Genomic DNA, 23,379 nt, shown 5'->3' on the forward strand with positions numbered 1-23,379 from the left:
TAGAAGTAAATCCATTTGTCGTTTGGCAGTTAGTTAAACCAGTCAGAATAGAGGCTGGTTTCATGCGTGTGGATCTCCTCACCATCCTGTTAGCACAGCACTGGATTCAGGCCTGTTTGTATTGACTGTCACAGTGCTGCAACCCTTTAAGACTGAAATGTTTCAGAATCAGTAGAATTATCCAAACTAGCATGCACCACTGGGGGAAATGAAGGTAAGAAAGAGCACAATTTAACAACAGAAGAAAGGTTTTGTAAAAATTAGTGCACAGTAATTATGAGTGCAGGGAAATAGTTAATGAAAGCTGTAGTGGATAGGTAATGAAAGTTTTAGTTATGATAGTCCTTGTCTCCTTGATGATATAGAGCGAAGAATTAAGCTTTAGGAGGAGTATGACAGAAGTGAGGTATGAGTAAAATAGCCAAACGTAATAGATATGAAGCTCTTTAAGATCCGGTATTTCAGTGTTTTCCATCAGTGATGCTGGGTGTTATTGGCAGTGGCTTGTCGTCTGGACTTCTGTGATGAATGGCTGTTTCACATCTAATTATATTACCTGGACTACATTATTTCATTAGATGAGAAATTGATTTAGCTCAATTCTTTGCGCGTACTTCCAGGAAGACATAATTTTTCTGTCTGTAGGTTTTTTATTTAGCAGATGGTCTTAACCAGGGCTACTTGGTTCAGCTAATTTTAGATCTGACAAGTCTACTACTTTATGTTTGTTATATGTACATTTACTTTGTGTTGCAGTCATGTATGAAAGGTGCTATAGAAAGCGTTACTACTACTACTTCTACTTCTATTATTATTACTATTATTATTATTATTATGTGTTTTTCATGGATATGAATGTAAAATCAGCTCCACCACCTGTGACTTGCGTTAAAGTGGTGGTACACATTTTAAGGCCACAAGCCCTCTCATTTTTTCACATCCACAGATGGAACAGTGATATTTCAGAACATCTGGGGCTATTCCAGAACCTCAGGCCCTGCTTTCCCTCCAGTCTGAGATCTGGCTGGTGCTCTGTGGCGACATACGTTGCCCCTCTGAAGGAAATAATCCTGTTACGTCCAGCACCTCACGGTCTGCCCGCATGCTCCTTGGCACGGGATGTGACTCAACTGTGTAGATAAGCGAAATTTATTGAAGTCCAGATATGCCCAGTGAATTTGATCAATTTCTCATCCACAGCCGAAGAGGCAGCGGCCCGGGGGGACGGGATGACTTAGAACATTTACAGGCACTTAAGAGTTCCAGCAGATTTTACATTTAATGGATTTGCTTCGCTCTGCCGTTCTCCAACATTATCTTTCAAGTTATATGCATCCTAAATTACAGCCATTCCTCGCACTGAAATGAGGCTCACATCTATTGGGCTGGAAAAGGCACTTTTTTCTTAATGCATAACATATTAAACTTTCCATATTTGCTGAAGAGAAGATGTAAATAACGTGTTTTTGGTATATATGTTCTTAAGTGAAAGAAATGAATTCCAATGCCTTTTTTTTCAAAAACACTTTTTTCCTCTCGCCGTTAAAATCATCTGCACTGCCACTGCAGATCACTAAAGGACTTGTTTGGAAGTCCTCCTGCTTTGAGATGATCCATGTGTTCTCAAACTCATTGTTGCATCTTTTGGGAAATTAAAGCATTTTGCAAGAGTGAATGAGCAGTCCCTGGAACCTACAGACTCAGCTGGGGGTTTCCTGTCATCCCTGCAACATGTTCTCAAGGCAAATCACTGAATATGAAAAAAAAAAACACTCCGATTAGAGGAAGATAGGGACAGGGAGATAGGGAGATTGTGAAGGGTGTTCTCACTTATGGCACAATTACATTGCCTTTCTTTTTCTCTGAAGTTGCTTTGCATGAGAACCCTTGTTTGTTCTGTTTAAAATTTATGCAAGTGTGCATGTACATGTGTGTGGTATTGAGATGTGTTCAGACAGGATTCAGTAACTGACAAGAGAGACAATAAAGTGTTGTAATGCTGCACAAGATTTATACCACACAGTTACAGAAATGGGGCAGGATTGCTGTTGGACTGGGATGAAGGATGGGCAGTGGCACCAAGGTGTTCAAAATAAAGCATTCAACCTGGCAAGGTTGTGGCAGTCCCTGAGTGTGCAACAAAGGGTTCTCATCTGTTTAGAACTTTTTTTTTCATTCGTGTATGTTAATTTGATAACATTTTAAATGGCAATTGAACCCAGCACAGTATATTAGCTGCACATTTGGGCATATATTGGAAAAAGGAAGTCAAAATATAAAGCTGATGCTTTATGCTGGCTTCTGCTTTCTGCAGTGACCTTCTACACATACAGATCTGTTGGTTCATCAATAACCCCCATTTACCTGCAGGATTGTGTTCGAAGGGGTAGAGCTCCTGAATAATTTTCTTATGATGAATGGCTTGTTCTGAGGGACAAAAGAACCTGTGGCATGAGATGATACGCTATCAGCTCACATTGCTGAAGTGTGAATGCCTCTCACTACAACCCATTTGCAGTGACACACTTGTCCAGGATAGCATAGCCTGCATACATTACACGTCCATTTTACAGAGCTGGATATTTGATAAAGAAATTAAATTTATGCCTTGGCCAAAAGAGCAACAGCAGTGCCCTACCTGGGATTTGAACTTGCAAGACCCCTCCACTAACCGCTAGTCCATACTACCTTCTCTCAGCCTTCCTGCTCATGGCTAGAGGGTAGGATGCTGCTGTGTGTGGCTTAAGCTGCATGTGCCAGGGCAGAACAGCAGTCGAGCTCCAGGATGAATTATGGATTCCTGACAAGCTGCCGTATTGAGCCCCCATCGAGCTACCCTGGTCCCGTGGTGGCTGAGGCACTTGTTGGGTAATTTGTCCATTAGGTAGGAGCAATTTTACTTGTGTGGCAGAAGGCGAAATCAGTTAGCGCCAGTCTGGGAGTCATTGTTAATTAATGCTGAGGAGGGAACAATGGTGAACAGCTCCTGACATGTTGAAGGGGCTGGAACCTGACAGCCAAATCCATTTGGAGAGCTTCTAGCGAACAAGCAGTTCTTTTCAGGTCTATGTAGGTGTATAGGGTATGTGGGTATACCCTGTGGGTAGAGTAGGGTAGGGTTATGTTAACTGATTTTGTCAGAGCGTGACATTCATTTGTGTACCCTGGTAGAATATATGCTAAACACATTTATTAGTTCTAATTCTGTTGAATCTCTGATGGTCAGTTTCTTGTTTGAAGAAAATGCATGAGTTGCTTGGTGGACATAGTGGTCATTGTTGTGTGTTGTTGTTGTAAGTGTATATATTTGGCCAAGATTTGTCAGTACATAGGTCGAATGAAACAAGTTTCTTTGCTCACCTTGATGACCAGCTATTAATTGCTATTGTTGCACCTCCTACACACAAAATAAAATAGCTATGTTGTCATTGCCTGCTAAAGGCCATGCTTGGAAAGCAATGCAGGAACCAAAATGAACTGTAGGTTTCATTTACCTGTCATGCAAATGTGTTTCTTCTTCTTCTCTGGATCTCAAAAAGGGACAAATGGCATGTGAATTGACTGGGCTGCCCTCCACTTTTTGTCCCCCCACTAGAGAATAGAGAGAAGCTGTGGTCCTCTTTCCTAAGTGTGTAAATTATCACTTTGTAGACATTTAAGTTATAATTTAGATTGGAAATGTCATCAGAGCAGTAGTTCATAGCATTGTTGTCAGTGAATAGGACTGTTTATTTTCTGGCTGTCTATTTTGGTAACAAAATGTTAGAATATTCCATGAAGCTGCTGAGATCAGCTTTAGGAATATAAATAATGGAGAAAAAAGTCACAAAGAGCCTTTTAAACAGACAGATAAATCTTCTAATTGGTAATGCGTTAGGCTAATGTTAGGCTAATGCAGCATTTACAAGCAGCTTTTGCGGCCAGCTATATATTACAGCAGTCAGAGTGGAAAATCCTTTTGGTGTCCTTCAGAATGTTGCAGAACCAGGCATTTATTTTGCATTCTTTGTGTTAGCCGATGCCAGCTCCTTTATTTGTTCTTTTTAACTCTGCCAGCGAAAGACACAAAGAGAGAAATTGAGAAGTGATGGCACCTATTTTAATACTATTGTTATTCACTTCATTTTGCCTACTTGTGCATGTATTTATTTTTAATTTACTTATGCATATATATGTGTCATACAAATGTGGGTATACGGTAAATATGTCATATGTGTGACATTAGACTTTACACCTAATATTGCTTCAAACTGCTTTGTCAAATATGAATTTGAGAATGAAAGCGAGGAACAGGGACAGTGAGAAGATGGGTGGTGTAGAGCCTCTTCAAAGACAGTGCAGTATCAAAGACAGTACCATAGTTCCTCTTGTTTCCCTGTAGTGCTTAGGAAATAGGTATTTCTCCATTTGGGACCTGCAGTTTGTAGCAGTCTCCATTGGTGGATGGTACACTGGCATGCTTTTGAATTCACTAGTCTTTGAAGAGCTTTGTTCAGGTATCTGTTGTCTTGTTACGCCAACATTTGCATCTAAGTCACGGATATCTCCAGGAGAAAATAGGTTTCTTCAAAGAAAAATGAAGCCTGGTATCAGAGGCTTGGTTAGGCTGCAGTCTCCAGCATTGTCAGCTGAAGACCCCACCCATTCAGACAGCATCACCATGAGTCCTCCACTGTGCCCAAAACTACCTTCTGGAGGCCCCTGTGCTGGTAGCTAATCACAAAAAGAGGTTTACCTGCAGTTCAAATGACAGCATTGCTAAATCAAAGCAAATGGTAGCATAAGTGAGTTAGATGCAGAGATCTTTGAAGTATAATAAGAGTACAGTTTTGTGTAGGGTGATTCTTGACTACAATGTAAAATTACTGAGACTCAATAAGTTCACTTCATTGTTCTTGTCAGTCATTGTTGATCCTACCTGTGGGTGACCTGTTAACATGTTCTCTTTCTTCTTCTTAACAAGAGTTTACACATTTAAATTCTTCATTAAAGTCTGAGGACATATGACAGATGCATAATCTTGAGAAGTGTTGCACTGGGGATATGACAGTACTAAGATTCCATTGTGGTTCATCACCACTTGGAAAAAAAAGACATTTTCAGGCACTTAACCTACGCATGACTTCGGCTTTCTGTAGGCTTTGCACAGAAGAATGGTATTAAAAAAAAATCCAAAAATGCATTGCTGTTAGGTAACACATTCCACTGGATGTTGCTAAGGTGATAAGCCTTCCTTCTTCCCCCTGAGATTTTTATAATAAATAAATGGAAATAAAGTATTTTCTGCTTTCAAGCAGCTGTACGCTGTAGTTGGATGGCCAGCTTTTGGGCTGGCATACTTGAAGTGACATGCGCTGACTTAGTCTAATGTTGTAAGAAGTCCATTGACTGCTAGAGTCCCAAAGGGACTCCACGTCCTTCCATTCGCCACTTCCTTGAACTATGTTTATTACCCATAAAAGTCTATCACAGTCTCACTTACAATGCCAGATTGCGTTCATCAAGAGGATGAGATTTGCAGGTTCCAAGCGTTTCCCTGAACAAGTTAGCAGTGAAAGTTAACAAATATGTACCGTCCTTAATTACCCAGATATCTTACACAAACACAATACAGACAAATACATAAATTCATTTTGAAAACTGTACACTTTGCCTTGATGTTGTTGACAGGTTGTCTAAAATGTTTGCGGTTCTTGTGTTTGAGCATTGTAAGTCTCTCTGCACAGCTTTAGGCAGTGACAGGGCCTATAAAATTGTTCTATGATACTCAGTGTCTTCCATGTCGTGGCATAGTCCAGTTGCATCCAGGTAAGTTCATCAGAGCCATCAAAGTCCCTTCAGTGCATTTTCAGAGTGAACTTCAGGACAAAACTTCCTTAAGTCATGATGCTCTTCCTAAACACGTAACTCAATTAATTATGTGTGATGTAAGATAATATACAACCCGAGCTGTCCATTGATTGACCGTAGAGTCCTTGGGTGACCGAATTGAATTTAAAGATGGAAGGTTCTGAACTCCCCCCTTACCACACCTTCCCCTTACTCCCCAGCCCACCTTCAGCCAACCATAGCCCACTAACCCAGCAGCTACAGTAAGAAGCACTCATGCTTAAAATAGAAATGCATCTGTAGACTCATTTCTGACAGATTGTACATATCTCAGCTCATTTTTATCACCATTTGTTGGAGTTTTATTCCCTCCACTCCCTTAAGGGTAGTGAAAAATCTCAAAGTGATACCCTCAGCAGGTCACTTTGACATGGGCTTAGTGCTTTTCCCCCACCACTGCGAAATGGTAAATCACAGCACTGCTATCTCTGCAGTGGAGCTTTAATCCTATTACTGTAGCCTACTGGAATGCTGTGGACAACTGAAGGCCGCCCGCTTCCCCTTGCAGCTGTTATCACCATCTCCTCTTGAACACGGAGCAGGCAGACCCATGTGCCTGCATCTTCCCACTATCAGCATTTTACTGTTGGCATGCACTACACTCCTTGTAAAGCAGATTTGATTGTATTTCGGTAATCCACAAATAATAGAAAGTAACAGCTCACTTCAGCAGGTCCTAATCCCATTAACAATGGCATCATCAGTGTTGCGCTTGTGGGTGAAAACTTTTTCTGGACCCACGTCCTTGACTGTCTTTATTTTGCATTAGACATCAGCAGGAATTTGGCACAGGAATGATAAGGAGCCCTGCGGGGTTTATGATGACCTCACTATCACATGGATGCAATACAAAACTAACACCTATTCATCAAAGGCAGATTCAACATTAGTGGATGAGCATTCTCCTAAGAAAGGAGTGCTGACTGCAATGCTGAGGATGGAGGAAGAAAGCGTACATAATGGGGATCCATAAACAGAAACCGAAATTGACTTTGTGATACAGGGGAGCATGGCTGCGCTCTAAACTGGATTTGGGGCGGATGATTAGGTCGTTGTTTGGCGATGGTTGTGAGAATGACTGATGGTAAGGAGGAGCCCCTTTGTGTTTGAAATCGTCTGTAGCCCTGGTGTGCTGTGCTTTACTACATCGCTTCATCTCCGCTTTGTGAAAACACATCTCTTATCCCATTACACTGAGGCAATTGAAACATTCAAGTGCATTGGGTTGTAATAATCTTAATTTTACACGAAACCCCCCATTAGCTCCACATCAGAACAGTGCTTCATGCAGACAGCCAGGGCTTAATGATGAGTGTCTGGGTCCTTCGCAAGGCTATGGCCTCCTTTCTTTCATGATGCTCCCTTTGAAAGAAGTGTTAAGATATGGTTTGTCAGCAGTGCTTCAGGTGTATTTCTTTTAAAAACAGTTTTTGAACAGTTGAAAGATGAAATGGTTTAAATATACAAGTCTCCCTCTGCAGCCTCTAAATGGGAGTGTCAGTGCTTTATGGTGTTAATTGTTTCTCATTGCTTGTGTTGTACTCTACCTCACTTGCAAGTCACTTTGGATAAAAGCGTCTGCCAAATGAATAAATGTAAATGTCATTGTAAAGGTCCAGGTATTCTAATATAGCATTTGACCCCAATTAGGCAAGTAGAATTTCCTTTCCAGGGGCCAGATGTGAATTTAAATGACCTGTTTGCCTTTCCATAACCACTGAAATAAGTATGTCAATTTCAAAATGCATATACAGTATATGCATAAGCATTTTATGTATACATGCTGATGTATTCACAATATTTATATCAAGCTATTGAATCTTGTCATTTACTCTTGTATTATTTGTGCTGGGGATTGTTGATAAGAACTTTTTGAGTTAAATAAGTAGTTTTCAAAATATTAATTAGTTTTGCATCAATGTTGATACTGTCAGGGCTCAGGCATAGACCACACGTACTCAGGTTCCAAGCGGTTTATTGGAATAATAGGACAAGAGCGTAATGGCAAAACAGACAGGGTCAAAACCAGACAGGCATTCTGAAGGCAGAGCAGGGATCAAAAAACAGAAACAGGCTGGGTAAACCGGGTAGGCAGGCCGATCAGGCAGCCAAGGCAGGGCGGCAGGCAGGGACGAGGTCAGAAGCCAGGCAGGAGTCGGTATTGGACACAATACACAGCGAATAATCAGGCAGGTACAACACGGACAAAAACCGAGATGAGCCAGCAACAAGACTGAGACAAGCAGGGAATATCAAGGGCTGGCGCTGATGAGGAGATAGGATGCAGGTGGGCAGGCAGGCAGGTGGAGGCGATCAGGTAATCAGGTGGGCGGGGACAGAGCGGAGAGCGGGGCAGGGCCAGAAGATATGGGCACTGTAAACAAAAGCACATGGACGACACTGACAGACAGGGAGAAACACCAAAACAACAGCTAGGGGGCCGAAGCACTGACAGATATTTTCTGTTATGAAAAGGGAAATATATGTTTTTTTCTGTCTGTTTTATTACAAAAATAAAACCAAATATTTCATCAACAGAAATGTTAGTAACATTGACTGTTCCTCTTTCTTTGTCCGTTTTCTTTACAGGTGGAATTTTTGAGACTGTCGAAAATGAGCCTTTAAGTGTAGAAGAACTAGCTTTCAAATTTGCGGTGACCAATATCAACCGAAATAGAACCTTAATGCCGAACACCACATTGACCTATGACATTCAGAGAATAAACCTCTTTGACAGCTTTGAAGCATCAAGAAGAGGTATTGTTTGTATTTATAATATCAAGTTTTGACTTCTGCCTTTCAGCTAATTAAAGTAATGATATTTATGTATTTATTGCACCATTCACAGTGTTTTATAGGGATCCCTTTACAAAAATGTAACAGGTAGTGTAACAGGTTGTGCTTGAGAGAAATAAAATAAAGATGTAATTGTTCTGACTTAAGTATATTTTTAATTAATCTCTGTGTTATGTACCAATGCAGAAAATCAACTGTTGTTACTCCCAAGTCACATTAATATTAAAGAATAATTTCATTGAAGCCACTCTTGGGTGAAATGTTTGTAAATAGCCTCCCCTCCTCTGAAGGTTTTTTTCAGCATTAATCCTTAATTGTTATAAATGATATATAACAGTAGAGGCTGATTTAGATAATGAAGATGGAGTAAGGTGAATGTATTATGGGGTGTCATGCTTTGCTCTGTGCTCCTCTCTGCTCCTGCCCCCAGCCTGTGACCAGCTGGCCCTGGGCGTCGCAGCGGTCTTCGGCCCCTCGCACAGCTCCTCCGTCAGCGCTGTCCAATCCATCTGCAACGCCCTGGAGGTCCCCCACATCCAGACCCGCTGGAAGCACCCGTCGGTGGACAACAAGGACACCTTCTACATCAACCTGTACCCCGAGTACTCTGCCATCAGCAGGGCCATCCTGGAGATCGTGCAGTTCTACAAATGGAAGACCGTCACTGTGGTGTACGAGGACAGCACTGGTGGGTGGTACGCTTGGTTGGGGTGGCAGATATGGGGTGAGGACACATCAGAACATTTGAGGAGGGCTTTGTGAGCGCAGACGCAGCTCTACCCCTAAAAATTCTTAGTTTGATGGCCGATGTCAGTTTTTCTTCAGGGTTCATTTTTACCTACTGAGGCAACATGTCTCAAAGGCAGCTGTATGCATACATCAGAAATGAAAACAGAGATTTGCTTTGAATGAAAAAGTAGGTGGATTCCGTGAGGTTTGTTCTTCATCAGTAGAGTTTTCAGCAGAGAGACAGATAACACGGCATTCTGTATACAGGGATGTGTTCCAGGACCTGCAAAACAGCAGTAATGGGCAACTACTGAGAAAGTAACATAAAATAAATTGTATGCACATGAATTATACATTTATTCAATAAACATAAATTAAACGCAAATTAATTTACATACATTTACACTCACATTTCATTTGGAACTATGACTGTAATCACCATTGTCTTAGCTCCAGATGTTACTGTCAGTAGTGTGCTGCACTTAACTCTTCCTTTTCTGGTTGAGAAAGATGTCAGCCATGTTAGCTTGAATAAACACACCTATTAATTTTTAATTTCTCCTGATTCTCCTCTTCTTGTACCCTGCATGTTATTCCCTGGAAAATTTAATTAGTCAATCACTTGCAATTGTTGACTGTGCAGCATACTAAATAGACAATAAACAATGTAAATTTGTGTGACTTGCATAACTGCAGGCTAATGTTGTAGAAATGATATGCAATCGTGCATCCTTACTGCACATAGGTGGTGTAGCCTTGGGTTCAGGAGTTAGTTCAAGCTTTGATTTATGGTGAGAACCTATGTTATGCTAATGTGTGTGACTAGCATTATTCATACAATACGTAGTAGACACAATGTAATTGCAGATGCACTCTTCACACTTAAAATAAAGCATTACCAAAATGTTTAATAGAATTTCACGAGTATGGTTATTTTTATGGTCGTCAAAGTTAAACAAAAGAATAATTCCCATAATTTGTTCTTCATTGATTTATCACAACACAGTGATGTACTATAAAATATAACACATGAATTTTTTGTTTGTGTCTTTGTGGTCACTGGAAACAACAAGCTGTCTGAAATATTAGGTTATTCAGTTGTATTGACTCATAGGGCTGAAAACAGGCCTGCTTCTGTTTTTAGGGGAGACCCTTCACAGGTTATGAGTACGTGGTGCTGGGTGAAACATCCCCTAATCCTTCACTGATTACCAGTGTGCAAGATATGTTTTCAGACTCAGCGAATGTCCCTCTGAGGAGATTTCATTACGTTCTCTCTAAAGGTCACATAACCCAAGCCTGAATGCTCCTCAGCTCATCTCAATCCCTGAAGACAGACAATTCTGGAAGCATGATAGGAGAAGATCAATCAAACTTGTATCTACATCACAATATATTATCCATATCACCCACTGAAAGTCTCTGTAAGACATCGCATTAAATCTCCTCCAAAGTGCAGATTCTAGACCATTCCCTGTTGTGGGATAGCAAAGAAGCACTGTGTATTAGTATTAGTATTAAATATCAGAAAGGATATAAACTCTAGGCTTTTTGGAACTTTGTGACCTGAATATTCTTCATTCTAATCTGCAGTTGAGTAGAATGACTAAATTAGATTGAATGAGAATGAACTCGTCATCCTTCATTTTCTTTCATTTTTCGGCTTGCGTTTCCAACACTGAACAGGTCACCATCACCGTATTAAAGGTCATCATGCATCACAGAACTAATGAGATTTTCTCGTTTTTTGATTCTGAAATTATTAAAGTGGGCTAGTATGCATTCATTTACAGAAATTACTTTCTAATGTGCAATATTTGGTTCATTAGGAGAGCTTTGTCCCAAGTCGGCCAACATTTCAAAATCATTATTAAAACTGGTTCTTCATCACTGGTGTGGAAACAATATTATTACAGAATAATTAAAGGAACTTGGATTTGAAGAAGCTGTGCTGAAAAAGTAGGGTTGTTTAAAGCGATCCTTCAAGATGATATCCTGGTGCTGTCAGCATCAGCTTTGTGGGGGATTTTGTTCTGTGTGCTATGTGCTGGAAGGCTTTGTGATGCTCTTGAGATATAGGGCAACCAATTCAATTTATGGTATTTTTTCATCAATGCTAGCATATATGACTCATTAGGGGCCACTGTTGTTATTGTGCTTTGCAGTTTTGCAGTATTGGCATGTTGTATTTGTATATCTCAGGATAAGATGGATCCTGCTGATTTAGTTAGCTGTGTGCCTCATTGCCTGTGGCCTGTGACCATGAAATTAATAGGTGGTAATAGAGAACCATGGAGGGGGGTGTGTCCTGATAGCTCTGCTGTTACATATATTGATTCCGCATAAATGCAAGAAGTTGAGGAATTGTCCATTTGCAACTGGGTCTGCGTTGGCATGTGTGTGGGCCAAGGTTACCAGGTGCCCAATCAAAACTTATGAAATTGTGGAATGGCTAAATGTTTAACATGTTTACTTGTACTCCATTTTTTTTTCAAAGCACAGAGCTAGGGTTTTAAAAATTTATTTCAGGTGTTAGATTTCTGCCTTTCCCCTCTGCCGTTATCTTAAAACCGTATTGATTTAAGATATTGATGTTATTCCTGTTCTCGCTAAATCCCCCTGTGTTTGGGAACCAGAAGAAGCAGGGAGGCTCTGTAAATTTTTTCAATGAGTATAGTTGATTGTAGAGAACTGCTGAAAATTAAGTTCATTGCACGTTTCCGTTTCAGCCTTTCCAGTACATGTTTTTTAAATAGTTATCAATTCAAGTGCTTCTGACAGCCGTTTATAAATTAACCGGATGGAACATTTTTGGGGGGCCATTATTATTATTACTCCATTTCCTCCACACGGTCCTCATTAACTTCTGATTGAACTTGTGAATATTTAATTTCTCATATTCTGATTTCACATGAAGGATTTCAGTAGTTGTACCAATTTGATGCAAATGGATTAGCATAAAGTCCATTGATGTAACTGTAAATATTCATGAGAGAATAGAATGGTGATTGCTCTGGCTGCAGTAAGTGGGATATGGTAGCTGTCACCTATGGTCTATAGTTTTGGCTTTGGATGAAAATGTTTGTGTGTACATGCATGAGTGTTTGTGAGGATGAAGATGGCAGTGATGTCATTGTGCCTCTGTGGTGACAGGGTACCAGGGTGTTTGCACCAGTAAGGCTTACTTCTGTGGCAGTGTCGCTTTCCATGGAGAAGTTTATTTCTTATATTTTGCTGGCAGCGCATCTAATAGGTGATTCATTCGCATGGTTCCTGCTCATAAGAAATTCATGCTCCCAATATTAGTCTGTGATTAAACTGCACCAGGCACTTGGAGAGAAGCACATTCTTTCAAATAGCAAAAGCATTGCGCCGACCAGGCCTGCATTTAATTTTGAATCTATCTGACAATCTCCGCGAGGCTTTTTTTTTTGTTTGTTATTTTTGATAATGGAATCGGAGCTTTCCGTAGTTCTTCACTGTAGACCAACAACTGCTGCAGTGTTCACACCCCGTTGCCTTCTTCAGCTTCTGGGATTTGCTGAGGTATAATATCAATTTTAATGTTTGGCTCTGACTATCCACTCATTTCAGACAGGTCACCTTTGTGGCACGTATGCTCAGTGTTTTGACTGACAGGCCCAGTCACCTGGGAGAAGGCTGGTACAAATAGAGACACGCTGACGACTGGCTGAGAAGAGTTCTAAAAGTCTCACACTCTAAAAGCATTACATTGGAATGCAGATGACAACGGCACACGCCTCCAGATGAAGAGGTGGGAGCTGTGTGATTGGCTAGCTGAGACTGAGCTGTAACGCTGAGGTCCAGAACGTCTGTGCGGAGCTACCGCCCTGGTCCCCTGTGTTCAGATACACACAGACGATCCTGAGACTATGCCCGTAAGCCGGAATATTCTGGGATGCCCCGGTCCCAAAAGAGAAGCTCCAGTCAGCACAGCTCTGACGCTCATGCTTTTATCCCATCTTCTTGTTCCTGGGCTCTTCTGAGTCACCGTCATGTGTTTGAATGTGAGACTAGAGTAAGCGGCCTAGGGGAGTAATGTTGAAGTAACTGATTGCAGCTTGGTTCTTAATCAGAACCGCAGAGTTCATTGCGTGTGAGGAAACTAATATCCAGACGGCGACAAACGAATATGCACACAGAGAGAAACTAATGAGTGTGGAGAACAAAACGGGCACTTCGTGGATTAAATGTGAAACAGCCACCCGTGGGAGACCATCTTGAGTGTATGACCTCCCATTATGCTGAAAGTCAAGGTCCTCCACTGTCATGTGCAATTTACATGAAATAAGCAAGGTTACTGGTTTACAAGTGCGCTGAAGGAGATGGTGTGTCGAAATGCATCAGCACACCATGTGGGTTAGAGGAAAAAAATGATTTGAAATTATTAAGTTGCAGTTTATTGCTGGGAGTAGTCCACAATCCTGTTTTGCCTTTGGCTGAAAAGAGAATCTGTCTTTGCTGGTTTTCTGTGTGCCTCTTGTTGCATCAAACCCAATTTTCTTCCACCTACCATGGGGAAATCATACTGCATTGACCCGTGTTGAAGAGGGTATGTAATTGAAACTGAGCTTTCTGCATTACAGATGGTGGCATTATAGTAGAGGGCATTGCTTGAGAAAAGGTGGCAGGTTTAATTCTCAGATGGAATACTGCTGGTGTACCCTTCAGCAAGGTATCTAAAGATGAACTGCAACGGTAAATATCCATCTGAATAAACACAGCACTGTGGATGATTTGTAAAGGTGAGCCACATAAGCCACACTGGAGAAGGTTATAGTATTTGCTATAATAATAATAATCATCATCATCATCATTATCATCATCACAGAAAACAGAATCAAATCCATCCAACTGCTCCCCGTATAGAATACTGCAATTGCCTAAGCAAAGGAACCTTAGAAGTTGTGTGATTTTTATCCCTACATTCTAATACTGCATCAATTCCTCTGTTTTTTGAAGGCTTGATGCGTTTACAAGAGCTGATCAAAGCCCCATCCAGATACAACATTAAAATCAAAATCCGACAGCTGCCCATGGGCAACTCAGATGCCCGGCCACTGCTGAAAGAGATGAAGAAGGGGAAAGAGTTCTACATCATCTTCGACTGCTCCTACCAGACTGCAGCAGAGATTCTCAAACAGGTTAGCAACCTCAACACATTCTATCATTTGATTTACTTCATGGCTTTACAGTATGTCTGTTCTTGTGAAAAAGTGTATTGATTAAACTTGTTTTTTGTAACACTGGGTGTGCTTTTGCTGTAGAAATGAATATAACACTTATGAAGGCACAGTAGGACGGTGGTGGGATTATACAGTGCCATACTTTTACAAAGAAAAAAGCTTTCTGGAAGTTTCCAAGGTGTTAGTCAAAATCACAACAACATCTTATATTGCCTTTTTTGCACTGTAAAAAAGATCAGTAAAGACTGGAAGGAAAGACTGGAAGCAGAGTTACTAGTGAAATGTTTTGAGGCCATTGAATCAGACTAAAATGCATAAAAAAACCTTTATGGCATAGCTACCGAATCTACCTGCTATGTGCTCAGTAGTATTCAGTTCACAGTTTAAGGCTGATGAGTCCTCTAACAACGTCTGGTCATAAAAGTCACCTCTACAAATGAATGGGCTTTTTACAGTACAGCCATTACTGCATGTACAATCAATGCATGGTATCTCGGGTAGTCCTAACAACAAAAGTAATGTTGGCAACTGCACAGATAATGATTGATAAGAAAAGAAAAAAAGAAAATAGTTTTCACAATCGTAAGGTAGCTATCTAACTGTAGCGTGTCAACAGAGTTGTTCAAGATTGTTTGATGGCTATCCCACACAAGCCTTGCCATTGAGTTTAGATTGGTGGTTTTTACCCTTCAGAAAAACAAAATATACAATCAAATGTCAGTAATGTAAGGAAAAGTGGCACGTTTTTAAATAACACCAACATCCTTACCAAACTCAGTCTCAGCATGTGATTCCCAAAATGGCCTTATTTGGTTTTGGGAGGCATAGGCTAGCTATAAACTATTAGTAACAGCTGTACTACGGTTTTATAGTAATTTTCAGTGTAAGTTTAATATAGTTATAATATAGATAAAAGTGTTATATCTATAAGTTAAAGTTGAAGTTTAATACGTTTAATATAGTGATATAGATTTGTGTCTTTCAAGAGGGGACAGAATAGTATCATGCTGCCTGCAGCACTTTGGATGAAGTCTGAGAAAGCCACGCTGTATTGTTTAAGATTAAGGTTTTCACACCATATATTTTATTGCATTTCAGCAGATAGAGTTATTGTACTAATACATTTTTTATTTGTATTTCACAAGATAATTATTTTTTATGACAGAATTTAATATCCATTCCACAGTCCAACCAAGAACTGTCTCCACAATGAAATACAAGTGTAAATCTTTATTTAGCACCAGCAAATTCATATTTAAAAATCTTGAACTAAGCACTCTTGTTCCAGCATTTTATGTGCCTCAAGATATGGACTGTGGAATAAAAGATTGTCCATTTCTCTTAACTTTGGATGCTGATAAAGGCAAATTGGAGAGCTGTTATTTAGGAAATGGAAGTGTGATTTGGGAGAGAGTAGATGCAGAGGAGGCTACTGTGAGGTGAGGAAGGCAGATAGCATGGAGGCTGTTGGAAATGCATGCATGTCATTCAATCAACATTGATGTTCTTTTTGCAGATTATGTCCATGGGGATGATGACAGAATACTATCATTTCTTCTTCACTACACTGGTAAGCACAATATTAAAACATCCCTCATATGTAAAAAATATGTTTTTGTTGGTATGAAATGTAAACGCTTTGTCAACATCATTGTGCACATACTATAATTAATTGAAATCCTGGGTATTGTAGCCCAGTGACAAAACTAGGTCCTGGCTGCCAGTATTTCTTATGAGGTGATACTTGGGGGGGGAGCAAGTGGTGAGTTTGCAGTAGGAAAACCACTGGCCTATCGCTGCAGGATTTGTTTGCCATTGACCTGGAGCCGTACCGCTTCAGTGGCGTCAACATGACCGGGTTCCGCCTCGTCAACATAGAAAACCCCCAGGTGGCCTCTGTGATGGAAAAATGGTCCATGGAGCGCCTGCAAGCCCCGCCTAAACCCGAGACAGGGCTCCTGGATGGCGTGATGACGGTCAGTGCTTGTGTACTCCCTGCTTCTTTCATGCACTCACTCACTCACTCAGTCACTCATGCATACACTTTCTCAAGTACTGTAGTTAATGGCTCCACCAGAAGACCATAACTATTGACGTTTCCATAACTATTGTAATTTTAATGGAAACATTTGTTAAAGTCCTAGGGTTATATTGTAACAGGTGCAATGGCCAGGTAAGCTGTTGTGCTCTTGTTCAAGGCTCTGAAATTGTTTAGTAAATACCCAGCAGCACACGTGGATGATGGATAAAACATGTGGTAGTGTGGAAAATGGAAGTTATGCCAGTTGCCTTGGATAATGGAGTTTTCCAAGTAAATTAATACATAAATGACTAGGGGATGGTGTTAACCATGACTGAGGGACAAAGCCAAACTGATTTTTATGGAATGAGTGACTGTGCCACATAGTGTGAGTGTCAAGGTATGGGCATTATAGTCATGACAACAGCAGATTGCAGCATCTGTGGGTTACCCTGTCGTTCTCAAATGCTCCTGGGTCCCACAGACGGAGGCCGCCCTGATGTACGACGCCGTGTACATGGTCGCCGTGGCAGCCCAAAGGTCCACCCAGATGACCGTCAGCTCTCTGCAGTGCCACAGACACAAACCGTGGAGGTTTGGCCCCCGCTTCATGAATCTGTTCAAAGAAGTAAGTGTTTCCACCGCTCCTGATTCCTACTTACTGCGGCCCGCTGTTTATTTCACAGGACACGCCAGCTGTCATGGTAGCAAACAAGAAGTGTGAGGAAGGCTGTAGCTATAAATTATCCCGAAGGGATAGCAGAGCAGTCATATGTGATCCATGTGCAATGTTACATATGTCCCCAGCCCACTCAGGCTCTCACTGGTGCCATCTGTGTTGCAACTCGTGATGCCCACTTAGATTCTGCTTCTCTGCAGATGAGAAGTCATCAAGCGAACACTGAGCTCTAAATGACTCATTCTTGAGCACTCATTCTCACTTATATTATCATCACACTAATAACACAATTTTTTAAAGAGCCGACGAAATGGAAGCTCTGAGATAAATACCAAAAGCAAGACTGGATTTCGTTGATTAGTGATTTCTTCACAGTTTAATTATCTTAGCCGCTGACTGCACTTAACTCACTGCATTGAACATGCACGTAAGGCTGGCTGAAAGAAGCAGGCCTGACACACAGACACACAAACAAATGGATGACTGGCACAAACTGTTTTGGTTTAATATTTAATTTATGCGGATGTGCTAAATATGATGTACCTACTACTATGAACACCAGTATATAAATAGCTATACACACTGGATCATTGTTAGGTTTTAGTGTGTCCACCTCATTTGCAGTAAAACGGGATGCGGGTTTTCTAGGTTAAGAATGTATTAAGTATTGCAGTTCAGACTTCCAGCATTTCTAAACGGTTTATTTTTCCTCCATAAGCTTTTTCTAGCTCTAAGCCAGCAGCTGCCACAAAACATCTCTTATGGAAAGATCATACACATATTCATTTCACTCTGCAGCTTGAAAAAAGAACAGCTCAAGCCCTTGCTATAGGCCAAACATATTTAATTTAACAGTCCATTACAATGTTTTATTTTTTTGCACTTTCTTTCCCTTCAGTATATGTGATAAATAGTCTCTTCCAAGGGACCAGGACAGAGCTACATTACATTGCAGGTGTTTTTAATCACAGTTCCACACTATTTGTGTCGTTGATAGCCATCCAGTATGGCTCCAGGCACTCACTTAAAATTCCACCGCATGACCGGGCAAGAGAACACGTTGCATCCTGGGTTTGTAAATTTCCCCAAATCGCCTCTGGCAGCACTGAGTTTATCATCACTCTTTATATTAGCTGTAATTTAAAGCCAGGGAGGGAGATGACACCTCCATCTTGTGATGATACAGATTGCTTTAACCCCTGCCAAAATGGTCACCCCCACACCCACCACATGCTCTCCCTCCCTGCCTGTGGGGCACTGTGGTCTGAGGTGAAAACTCGCAGTGATCTCCAAACAATGCCAGTTAATGAAAATAAATGCTTCTCCCCAGAGAAGAAGGAAGTGGATACCAAGGAGATAATTACGCTTTCTGGTGTGGACAGTGCAAAATAATTGCAGCAGTTTTATTGTGTCGGAATCAAAATAAAAAGGAAATTGAGCGAACCCATTCTGCAAAGTTGTTTTTGTCTACTTTAGAGAGAGTGACTAAGTTGGTAGCAGATTAAGGTGTCTCAGGGCAATAGAAAGTGTCATATTGACTGTGTGACTGTGTTTTATAGCATCAGTTTGGTAATGTACCGCCATTGCACTTATCGATTTACTTCGCAAGTGGAAAAGATCATTAAGTCATGTAAACGAACTAATAAAGAAAGGACTCTTTTTAAATAGTCTGTGCTGGGATCTAATGATGAAACAGTAGGCTCTGTAAAGGAAGGCTTCTTGTAGACTCATAGAGATGAAGCTGTAGAGTAAGATGATCTGTTATTGAGAATTGCTCTTTCAAGGACGGTCGTTCTGTGAAAGCGGCGGTGGCCCTCAGAAGCTCATAGTAAAGGAGATTTAAGCTCTGACTCCCACTGCCTCTTTAGATGTCTGAAATGCCCCAGTGCATGCTGGATCCCCTGTAGCACCCTTCCCACCCTCTCATGGCCACACTCCAGTGGAGAATTATCTCTTGCAAGCAGTTCAGGACTGAGGTGCATCAGTACTAATGCTCAGTGGGGCAGCACTTAAAATTGACTAAAGAATTGAAATCGACAAAATCCCTTGCTGCTGCCATTAACTGTGCGTGTGCATGTGCAAACAGGTGCATGTAATGAATGGGCTTGGCATTCAGTCAACACAAGATGGACTACAAGCACCGAGTCCTTCACTGTGCTTTGATCATTTTGGGCCTCGTCATTGTTGAGCCAGACCTTGCTAATTCCGTGCATTTTCAACAGCTGTGGCATTGTTACCAGAGTTGCAGCTTTGGATAAAGAAGTGAGGGTTGACTGTTTCTGCTACCTTGTCCTGCTTAGGCGCAGTGGGATGGTCTGACAGGATACATAATCCTAAACAAGACAGATGGCATGAGAAAAGACTTTGACTTGGACATCATTAGTCTCAAGGAGGATGGCATGGCAAAGGTGAGTAGGCCTGTCTTGTCCAATACCTTTTGCTTTGGATTTTTATGGTTTAAGTTGGTAGATTACTTGGTTAAACATAATTGTGTATGTGTACGCGAGTGGATTTACTACAAATGCTTCTTAAATTATTTTCATGAACAATTCCTAGCAGTATAATTATCCAAAACAAGGGATGTTTGTCCCCCCCTGAATTTTGCCACTGCAGTAATTATGAAATGACCAATTGCAAATGTTAAAAGCACAGATCCAAACAAGCCAATATTTTATTTTTTAATTTTAATATTTTAGAATGCAAGATAACTTATGGTATATCAGCTTCGACTTATCTGTACTTATGTCACTCTCTGTTGACCTTTTCCTATTTCACAAGGGTCTTTCGGAGGGCGCAAAACGTCCAAAAAAAGTGTGGAGAAAGGTTTGTACTGAGGCCCCCTAGTCACTGTGTGGCGTGGTGCTTACTCCCAGCATCTAAAACTGCCCCAGTTATCCTTCTTCAGCACCCTCCCCACTCCCCATTCCTGACCACAATCCCCTGGACTCTGTATACTGCCTAAAATCAGCTTCTTGTTTTCCTACTGCTTTGATGCCTCAGTAATCACCATATCCCTCAAAGAGAAGCATTCATTCCTTACAAACTGTGGCGCAAAGCCAGCAGCAGATGTTTAGAAGGCAGCACTAATGTATTTTTTTGGCTAATTAGTTCAAATAAGTCGTTGCGTCAGACAATCTCAAGGAAATACCACTGTATGACAAACGCCACACATAAAATGGGGGTTTATGGCTGTGTTGAAAAATGAATTACCAATTTGTGTCAGCCAAATGCCTCCTGTGAAGCCGTGGTGTGTTTAATTCTTCCGGCGGAGACAGCTGCTGCTAAATGGAACTAAAGCGGTGCATAAAATGAAGGTTTTTTTCTCTTTTTTTTGGGAGAGTTGAATTTGAAACCATCTCCCTGTAGGTTTTTTTGGGGGTAATTACCGTAATTTCACCGTAATGGTTTTCCACGCTCTGGTTTCTCTGTGACTGCTGCTCTTCCCTCAGCAGGCGGCTTTATTGTGAATTGACTTTTTAATATCAGTGTAAGAGAAAAATGCCCTCATCTGCATTTAGCTCGTCTCTGTAAACTGCTTTTAACTGTAATAATTCATGCAATTCTGCGGAATGCTTCCAGGTGGGAGTTCAAAGTGTTAAAATCCTACATGTGCTTAGTATACACTAAATGAATATTGTAAATATTATCAACAGGTATTGGGTAAGAATCTTTTTAGCTTGGTTATTGATACTGCATTGATGCTGCTCTCTTGCCACCCATTCCTTCAGTGACTGCCCCTTAAGAAGCATATGATGTTATGATTCTTTGATTACACTGCTTTGAGTTTTCACTGGACTGAACTGTCAATTTATGTTTGATAGTTTTACAAATAAAACAGAGGTAATTGTCAGTGTTGTTAACAAATCAAAGTGTGACATGTTCAGATGAACAGAGTTGGTTATTGCCAAGATCATGGATCAGAGATGAGAAAACAGACTCGATACGCTGATGTTTTTTGGGCTATTATTCATGTGGAATCTCATGTGTTCTGCTGTTATTATGCAATGGTATATTTTACAGGTTCACATTTTGTAGTCACTGTTGTGGATGTGTATGTGTGGAACTGCATTGCAGATTGCTGTTTGGAATTCCATCAGTGGCCTTAACTTGACCGATATCAGCAAGGAAACATCAACAAATGTCACAGACTCCATGGCAAACAGAACACTTATCGTCACTACTATTCTGGTAAGAGTGCTTTGTTAGCAATGCCTACATCAAGCCAATGTTTGATAATTATCCTATCCCTTTCGCACATATGGTCACATCGGTGTGATTAGCTGTTTAGCGTGTATGCTAATGCTTTGATTAGAACATGAGATTGGGAAAAAATTCTAGCTAATTTTATCCTTGAGGAAACAGCGATTTAATATTGAAAATATAGCATATGCGGCAGTGTAAACTATGAGAAGCTTAATAACGCTAATGAAAACATAACGAACCATATAACGTAACACACGCACTGCATTGCATAAAATAAGTTATGTGCGAAAGGGCTATATATCCTTCCACAGGAAGGAGCCATCTTTAATTACAGAATTGGTAGCCACATATGAGGTCATATACTATAGTAGTTTTTTAACTTGGCACATTTATTTACATTTTACAGGAAAACCCATATGTTATGTATAAAAAATCAGACAAGGCTCTGTATGGAAACGACCGATTTGAAGGCTATTGCTTGGACTTGCTGAAAGAGCTGTCGAACATCCTTGGCTTCACATATGAGGTCAAGCTGGTCTCTGATGGGAAGTATGGTGCACAGAATGACAAGGGCGAATGGAACGGCATGGTCCGGGAACTCATAGACCACGTGAGTTACGCCCATCTGATGGAGGCCTAGCACTGGCGCTCTCCCACTGTCGTTTAGATACTCTCTCATCTGCAGTGTTGCTATTTAATGTGCTCTGCTTGAGGTTTTTAGCTTATTGTCTGCACATTTGGCATGCCTTTGCTTAGAGTAAAATCAATGATCAAAACTGATCTTGCCTTTGACTGTAATCCAACAATCTCACCAGTAAAAAATTAATCAATTAATGAATTCTGTTTGATTTAATTTACTGTGGTTTGCCAGTGACATTACGACAGAGTCCTTTAAAACATCTGATCAGATTTCAAGGGTGAAGTAATCCAATTATATTATAATTAGACCTTTGGTGTCTGAATCAAATCGCTATGTTACAGGTGCAAGCCAGCAGGAAAAGAATGTTTTGCACTCTGATCACATGTTGTTGAAGAAATAGTATGCATTCATAGATGCATTTAAAATTCTTTTAAAGGTGATTGAATAAGGAAGAGAAGCTGAACGCATTTTCACCACTGGGCCTAAGAAGGACTTTAATTAATGAGGATGGTCATATGATTAACATTTGTCATCTGTCTATGAGCCTGACTTTTTTTCCTTTGTGTGACAGATAGCTGACCTTGCAGTGGCTCCTCTGACCATCACCTATGTGAGGGAGAAGGTCATCGACTTCTCCAAACCTTTCATGACCCTGGGAATCAGCATTCTGTACCGCAAGCCCAACGGCACCAACCCGGGGGTCTTCTCCTTCCTCAATCCGCTGTCCCCCGACATCTGGATGTACGTCTTGCTGGCGTGTCTGGGGGTCAGCTGTGTGCTGTTTGTCATTGCCAGGTAAGGAAGGTGTGAAATCTGGGGGGCGTGAATGGGCATGTTCCTCTGTATGGTTTTCTGTCACCTTGTTTGTATTTCAGCATAAGCTGCTGTAAAAGATTAAGCATAAGCTGTGGTAAAAATACCTAAGAATAGACAGATGAAGAAAACCAATGCTACAGCAGACCCTGGATATTTCCAGGCTTTTGGGGTCTCTTAATAGGTCAATGTATGATAGAAGAATGCATGGATTTAATTCTTGCAGCAAATCGACATACTGTATCCCAGAAAAGATGTGATGCAGCAGCACGCAACTGTGGCTGCTCCATTGTAGTGTCACTTCTGGGTTGTCATCCCACACAGACTCTGAATCTGGCCAGCTCCTCTTGCACATCAGCGGGCAGAATTCCCTGAGCTGTATTTCTTTCTTTTGCACGGTGTC

At 40.9% G+C, this 23,379-nt stretch overlaps 1 protein-coding gene across 3 annotated transcripts in view; it reads left to right on the top strand.

Moving 5' to 3' along the window:
* grik1a (glutamate receptor, ionotropic, kainate 1a) overlaps positions 1-23,379 on the top strand; it is a 41,274-nt gene that overhangs the window by 4,405 nt on the left and 13,490 nt on the right. For 2 of the 3 annotated variants that reach the window (XM_036523359.1, XM_036523360.1), the window contains exons 2-11: positions 8,479-8,646; positions 9,116-9,373; positions 14,398-14,579; positions 16,138-16,191; positions 16,424-16,597; positions 17,126-17,269; positions 19,621-19,728; positions 21,395-21,508; positions 21,930-22,133; positions 22,735-22,958. In XM_036523359.1, coding sequence (XP_036379252.1) covers positions 8,479-8,646; positions 9,116-9,373; positions 14,398-14,579; positions 16,138-16,191; positions 16,424-16,597; positions 17,126-17,269; positions 19,621-19,728; positions 21,395-21,508; positions 21,930-22,133; positions 22,735-22,958 — 1,630 coding nt within the window. Of the gene's footprint in view, positions 1-8,478; positions 8,647-9,115; positions 9,374-14,397; positions 14,580-16,137; positions 16,192-16,423; positions 16,598-17,125; positions 17,270-19,620; positions 19,729-20,098; positions 20,144-21,394; positions 21,509-21,929; positions 22,134-22,734; positions 22,959-23,379 lie in introns of all 3 variants that reach the window. The other variant, XM_036523358.1, reaches the window with a different exon arrangement.

Source organism: Megalops cyprinoides, chromosome 3, assembly GCF_013368585.1.
Source record: "Megalops cyprinoides isolate fMegCyp1 chromosome 3, fMegCyp1.pri, whole genome shotgun sequence".
Classification (NCBI taxonomy): Eukaryota; Metazoa; Chordata; class Actinopteri; order Elopiformes; family Megalopidae; genus Megalops; species Megalops cyprinoides.